The 7,223-nt window shown below is 39.2% G+C and overlaps 1 protein-coding gene across 2 annotated transcripts in view; it reads left to right on the top strand.

The window, feature by feature from the left end:
* Positions 1–1,075: 1,075 nt before the first annotated feature.
* The window catches only part of reep3b (receptor accessory protein 3b), a 31,814-nt gene continuing 25,666 nt past the window's right edge, over positions 1,076–7,223 (top strand). For both annotated transcript variants that reach the window (XM_055021182.1, XM_055021181.1), the window contains exon 1: positions 1,076–1,398. In XM_055021182.1, coding sequence (XP_054877157.1) covers positions 1,367–1,398 — 32 coding nt within the window. In that variant the 5' untranslated portion in view covers positions 1,076–1,366. The remainder of the gene's footprint in view (positions 1,399–7,223) is intronic.

Here is a 7,223-nt window from a genome sequence, read left to right as displayed (position 1 = left end):
ATGTCCCTTCTAAAACGAGTAAAACATATTTATAGACTGAGGAGCCTCAAATAATTTTAATGTTGGTTTTGAATGGTTACATATTCTATCGTGTCATAATGTTATTCCCTCATCAGAAACATACCTAGAGTGTTGCTTAGGGGGAGAACATTTGGATAACAGTCTTAAAAAAAAAAAAAAAAAAAAAAAAAGAGTAGCAAAGAAGTCATTTCACAATCAACAATTTTGTAGGAAGTACAGGAATGAACTGCAGAAGACCAGTGCAGATATTTCTTTTATCAATCCTCTATTCTGTTGTTGGGGATATCTGAGATATTGTCTGAAAAACACAGTGTTGGCAGGATTTCTTTTTCTTCGCAAGAGAAGCAGCCACATACATTCTAACTGTGCTGTTTCAGGATCCTGTGATGGTATGTTTGGGTAAGAACTCATGCACATGGTGTCACATGTGCCCTCTTCTACACCTTAACAAATGAATCATAAAAGATGAGTCTGGTTTATTTGTTACAACAACAGCCTCAGCTAGGCATTTTAACAATATGACTCATTTTAACAATAGAACTCATTTTAACAATAGGACTCATTTTAACAATAGGACTCCCAAAAAAATCTGAACTTGAATGGTGTAAAAAGCATGTTTACTTCCAGTAAGAAAGAAGGAAGTGTGGATGTTCTGAAAGCTGTCAACAATCAAAATATTGACTTTTCAGATGTGAGCAGAGAACTTCTAAAACCTAAGTAAAATGTCTCAAATTTATTCAAACATGGTGAAGTTACAGAAAATGACACCTGTGTCGAGGACAAAACATTTTGTCTAGACTATTATGGCTTGCCATATGACTATGCCTTTTAAACGTCTCCAGGTAACACTAAAGTTGAAAACGTAATGAACCCGGCAAAGAGAAATCCGACCAATCAGAGCACATAAAGCTCAACTTCAAAATCTTCCGCTTCAATCATTCAGCGGAGAAAGAGTGACCAGCCAATCGTGATGAATAATCTTTGTAAACAGGTCCCACTGGCCAATGAAATGCACGGAAACGTGTTCTCTTCCTGTTTACGTCAGAATCTCCGAGCTCCATCTGTACTGCTGTGGTGTCAGGAACTGGGCAGAGAAGTGGAAGCGAAGGAAGAAGAGTCAGAAACAGCCACCGCGCTGCTCTTGGATATGTCTTTAACCACCAGGCTATGACTACAGGCAGTGATCAGTGAGATCCGCGGTGTTTTCAACAGCTTGTTCTTTGATATGGCGAAGTTCTGCTGGATCTGATCGTCGAAGTTTTGGCAGAAGAAGTTCTGACAATAGACCTGACATCGGTGTTGTCTTCCTGCTCTGACACATCTTCTCCCAACAAAAGCAGAGGTCATGGTGTCTTGGATCATTTCTAGAAGCGTCGTGTAAGTCCTAACATGTCACAACTCCTGACTGAGTTTCGCTTTAAGTTAGTTTAACCCAATACTGGTAATAGCTAGGTTAGCTAACCTGTTGTCCTAGTTACGCCAGGTTCCGAACTAAACAAACTCTCATTCTTGTAAAGTAGTGAAATCTTTGTCAACAGCACGCGATTTAGTTTAATCTGTAAGATTATTAGTGGATATATTATAGAAGTTGTCGGGCCCTTTGCTGGCTGGTCTGGGGGACAGGAACTTCATGCTAACGCAGCGTGTGACCCTCAGAGCTGCCTGAGTCACTCTGCACCTTTTGTTCACTCCTGAAGGCTTTACGTGTTGAAGCAGAACAGTTTGGAAACCCTGCCTTGCTTTCGTCATGTCGCCGTCATTTCTGGTGTGGATGTTGAATGTCATTCCGTAGGTTTTCTTTTCCGTTTATTGGAATTACGTCACACCAAACCTATCGCACTAAGGAACAAAAAAGTATTTCTCAGGATTTGTAAACTATGTGGGCACTGACTACATGTATCTTAGCAACATTTCATTTCATTCAGGTTTTATTTATGAAGCTGATCTTATCCACTGATTTGATTTCGCTTGGCAAATGTTTAGGAATCAGACCCCCCACCAAGTTATGTCTGTCTGCAAGTTTACAGTTAACAATAGTGACTCCACTTTCATCAACTCAACAACTTTCTCTTTTTTATATTTAACAACATTTCAGACAAAAAAAAAATGGTATGGCCAAAATCGGCAGCTTCGGCTTTTCAAAAGATCGGTAATCAGTGATTGTCCAGAAAACTACAATCAGTGCACCCCTAATAAAAACCCTGTACATGTGAATGCATCATTCACATGTGGATGCATCATTCACATGTGGATGCATCATTCACATGTCCAGAAAACTGCAATCAGTGCACCCCTAATAAAAACCCTGTACATGTGAATGGATCATTCACCTGTACAGGGGAATGGATCATTCACATGTACAGGATGGAGTCGAGATTCAAATTCAAAAATAGTTTATTGATCCCAAAGGGAAATGAAATGTTTTTGTAACTCATTTTAATTTAAATTCTTCAAATAGTTATTGTAGATGGTGATAGCTGTTCGCAGGAAAGATCTCTTGTCACTCGTGGCCTGTATTACAATAAATTTGAAGAACCTCTGTTTTTCTAAACAGTCTCATGAAGAGGATGGTCAGGGTTGTCCTTAATTTTCTTTATTTTTTTGAAAAACCTTTCTTTGCATCAGAAGTTCCAAGTCATAAAACCAGCATACTTTTCTGGTTGCTGTGATGAGTAATTGGATCAACTATAACTGAGTGTGAAAAGAAGATCTTTACGTTTAAACATTGTAACAATACATTTATGAGCAGATGGGTCTTTACTCTGTTGACTGATTTACTAAGATTCAAACAGTCGAAGTTCAAATAAGCAGGTAATAATTATCACTATCATCACCTTTAATCAAGGCAGCAGACATTACAGTTTTACTTGGGGTTGGTAGAGGAACCTCTGACATTGCTGGTGTTTGGACTTGCTTTTTCCGTTCAGAACTTCAAAATTACTACTTCCAAGTGCAAATGGAACGCTACAAAACTTATGAGATCTTACGATCTCACACTTTTTCTCATGTTCATTTGTTTATTCAAGATGCAAAATGCACTTCAACGACAGGGAGTGGACCAGACTCTTCTACTGTCTGACTGTACAGGACGGGTTGCAGTCATCCTAGTTCACAGCAGATCAAAACAAACCTGTTGGTTTCATGGGTGTTTAGAGATCTGATTGCTCAGAATGGGTGTTAGCATTAGCTCCAAACTAAGTTCTGATGTAATCTACATGGGTGAAACTAAAGAAAATATTTTACAAAAATGTTGTGACATAATATACAGTGGAGAGAATAAGTATTTGATGCACTGCAGATTTTTTGAGTTTTCCCATCGACAAAGAATGGAGAGCACTATAATTTTTATAGGAACACCTCAACTGCGTTAGACTGAATATTACCTAGAAAATCACAATGTACAATTTATTTTATATATATATATATATATATATATATATATATATATATATATATATATATATATATATATATATATATATATATATATATATATATATATAATATCAGTCACCTACTCTACATGGATGACATCAAGCTGTACGCCAAGTGTGAGCGAGACATCGACTCACTGATCCACACCACCAGGATCTACAGCACTGACATTGGGATGTCATTCGGACTAGAGAAATGTGGTCGGCTGGTCACAAAGAGGGGGAAGGTCATCCACACAGAAGGGGTCTCACTCCCAGAAGGAACAATAGCAGACATAGAGGACAGTTACAAGTACCTAGGTATACCACAAGCAAATGGCAACCTCGATGAGGTCACAAGGAAAGGAGCCACAGCTAAATACCTCCAACGAATAAGGCAAGTCCTGAGAAGCCAGCTCAATGGCAAGAACAAAATCCGTGCGATAAACAGCTATGCCTTGCCAGTAATCAGATACCCTGCTGGAATAATTAGCTGGCCAAAGGAGGAGATAAAAGCCACAGATATTAAGACCAGAAAGCTACTAACAATGCATGGAGGGTTCCATCCCAAATCCAGCACCCTGAGACTGTACACGAGCCGCAAGGAAGGAGGCAGAGGACTAGTGAGTGTGAGAACCACTGTCCAGGACGAAACAACTAAGATCCATAAATACATCAGGGACAAAGCCTCAACAGACAATGTGCTCAGTGAATGTCTCAGACAACAGGGAACGGAGGTTGAGGTGCCAGAGATACCATCATGGGAGGACAAACCCCTACATGGGATGTACCACCAGCAAATAACCCAAGTGGCTGATATCAGTAAATCCTACCAATGGCTGGAAAAAGCTGGACTCAAGGACAGCACAGAGGCCCTCATCCTGGCAGCCCAGGAACAGGCCCTAAACACCAGAGCAATAGAGGCCCAGATCTACCACACCAGACAAGACCCAAGGTGTAGGTTGTGCAAGGAGGCCCCTGAGACAGTCCAGCACATCACAGCAGGGTGCAAGATACTGGCAGGGAAAGCGTACATGGAGCGACATAACCAAGTGGCAGGCATAGTGTACAGAAACATCTGTGCAGAATATGGACTGGAAACCCCAAGATCAAAGTGGGAAACACCCCCAAAGGTGGTGGAGAACGCCAGAGCTAAGATCCTGTGGGACTTCCAGATCCAGACAGACAAAATGGTAATGGCGAACCAACCAGACATTGTCGTAGTGGATAAACATCAGAGGAAAGCCGTTGTGGTAGATGTAGCAATACCAAGTGATTGCAACATCAGGAAAAAGGAGCACGAGAAACTAGAGAAATACCAGGGCCTCAGGGAGGAACTGGAGAGGGCCTGGAAGGTGAAGACCACAGTGGTGCCTGTGGTCATCGGGGCCCTCGGGGCAGTAACCCCCAAACTGGAGCAGTGGCTACAACAGATCCCAGGAACAACATCAGACATCTCAGTCCAGAAATGTGCAGTCCTTGGCACAGCCAAGATACTGCGCAGAACCCTCAAGCTCCCAGGCCTCTGGTAGAGGACCCGAGCTCAGAGGATAAGAACCACCCGCGGTGGGTGAGAAGGGAATTTTTTATATATATATATATATATATATATATATATATATAGTTTCTACACTCAGGCCAGCGCTCCAAATCACCTCCTTCAGTTGTATTTAGTTCTTGTGAGAGAATCAGTCGTTCTGATCCGTCTGCAGCTCAGATGTGATTGGTGTTCCAGGCAGTCGATCTCTCTTGGCCCAATAAAACTTTGAGACACAACGTGTTTCATAGATGTTGTTAAACTTATTTCCTGGAGCTCTTATCTGCTTGGCTAATGTCCAGGCTTTGTTCCATGATGCCAGAGGTCAAAAGTAATTCATGTTTGTTGAGTCTACGGTTAAAAAAACAAAAAGAAATGAATACAGGTATAACTTGAGAAATGCTTAGCAGCATCAGAAGCTGATTAGCACCAAATTTAAAAACACGATTGCAATGTGCATTCATTATATAAATTTGTCTTTACTAATAAAAATATAGCTATAAAAATAATAAAAAAAAAACATTAAGAGAGGGAGTAAATGTTATTCCATATTTAATTTATTATTTTATACTTAACTTATTAAGAATTTGATGAAATGATCATATTCCAGGGCTTCCCTCCAGAAAGCCCGGTGTTTGTGGTACTTTGGTGGACCACCAGAGTTTGGTATTAAAAGATGTTACATTGACAGGAAACGTAAAATATGTTACCAGAAGACATTGCTGACGATACTTACACCCACAATTATTGTTTCAAAAGTACAATTAAAATAAATATCAATTTTTTGCACTCAAGTTAAATCCAAATGAAGTCATCAATTAGTGGATCTAAAAACAATGTATTGCAGATCACATTTAGAACCAGCCCAAGGCATAAATGAACTAAGAGAATATCAATGCTGTTAAATTTTATTTAATGATTTCAACATAGATAAAATAAATATTTAAAATTGTTTAACATTTAAATTTAAGATTTTAATGAGCTAGTAAGTTTACTTTTTAGAAGTTCTCTAGTGGACAGGGAATTTCTTTTCTTTTGCGTTTTCTCACAATAATGTCCTAATCAGTTCATGTGGCATCATTGAATACTGTAAGCCTTTCTTCGTCATACTTTCTGCTATAATATAAGATTTTCATGAGGCTTTTCCATGTATCTTAATATCTGGTGAAATATCTGAAGTTCTATGTCTTTTTCTGTAGGATAGAAATGCACCACAAACCTATGATTAAAAACAGAAACTTTCCATAAGTAGTAAAGAAGAAAAAACACATCCAAGCTATATCTGAGCTATTATGGCAGGGTAAAAAGTCAGTTTTGATTGTCTCTTTTGTGTTCATCGTCTGAATGGTTTAAAGGGCCATTATCGAGCAGGTCCATCTCAGCCTTATACAAACAGGCACAAACACGCAGTAAATAAAAAAATTCAATCAATTTTTTGCCCCAAAGAGTTCAGAATAACACTGAGACTGTTTAAATGTGTATACATTTGACATTTGTGACTGTACACAAAATAGACCAGCAAATATCGCAGTAAGCATATTGTGAGGGAAAGTAAAAGAAAAAATGTTCCCCAGGTTCCCTGGAGGGCTCCGTACAAAGAACAGACTTCATAGTTAGATTGTTTTGTTACAATAGCAACAATCTGATGCTGTCAGTATAATCTTTGAGTTTTAGTTGTTCATTAATACATCTTAGTAAACTACAATGACATTTGGCTGCTTGGTCAATTAAACTAGGCCCCCTCATCAGATTTCACTAAAACCATGGTAAAATGCTGTTAGTGGTGCTGATGTTTGCAGCAAGAGGGGCCCCTAAATCAAATTCTGCTCAAGGCCTCATTCAACATTGGACAGGCCCTGCACGATAAGCTAGACTCACTGCACTGGCATCTCTGCTGCTGGATGTAAGGGGACAAATGGAAGATTTAATTTATGTGGCTTTAGTAGCTCTTCCATTTCGTGTCTGTTCAATTTTTAAGAAGCACCACAGAAAGTGTTTTGGTTGCCCAAACAGTCTAATGGTCAAGTTGATATTGTGAAAAAGTTTTTTAATGTTTGTCTCTAATTTCAGAGACTGAAACTCACACAAAATATGAGACAGAAAAAGAGAGCCTTTTTCTGAGAGAAAAGGTTCTCTCAGACTGACAAACGAACCTCATCAGAACACATCTAATTCACCACATATGACTCAATGTTGGTTATTCTTCCATAAAGGAATTTTCTCTAACTACTCCCATTTGTTCCAGCAGTACT

The sequence above is a fragment of the Poeciliopsis prolifica genome, unplaced genomic scaffold (genome assembly GCF_027474105.1).
Source record: "Poeciliopsis prolifica strain line A6 unplaced genomic scaffold, Auburn_PproV2 SCAFFOLD074, whole genome shotgun sequence".
Taxonomy (NCBI): domain Eukaryota; kingdom Metazoa; phylum Chordata; class Actinopteri; order Cyprinodontiformes; family Poeciliidae; genus Poeciliopsis; species Poeciliopsis prolifica.
The sequence above is the reverse complement of the archived record's forward strand: the minus strand, read 5'-3'. Positions and strand labels throughout refer to the sequence as shown.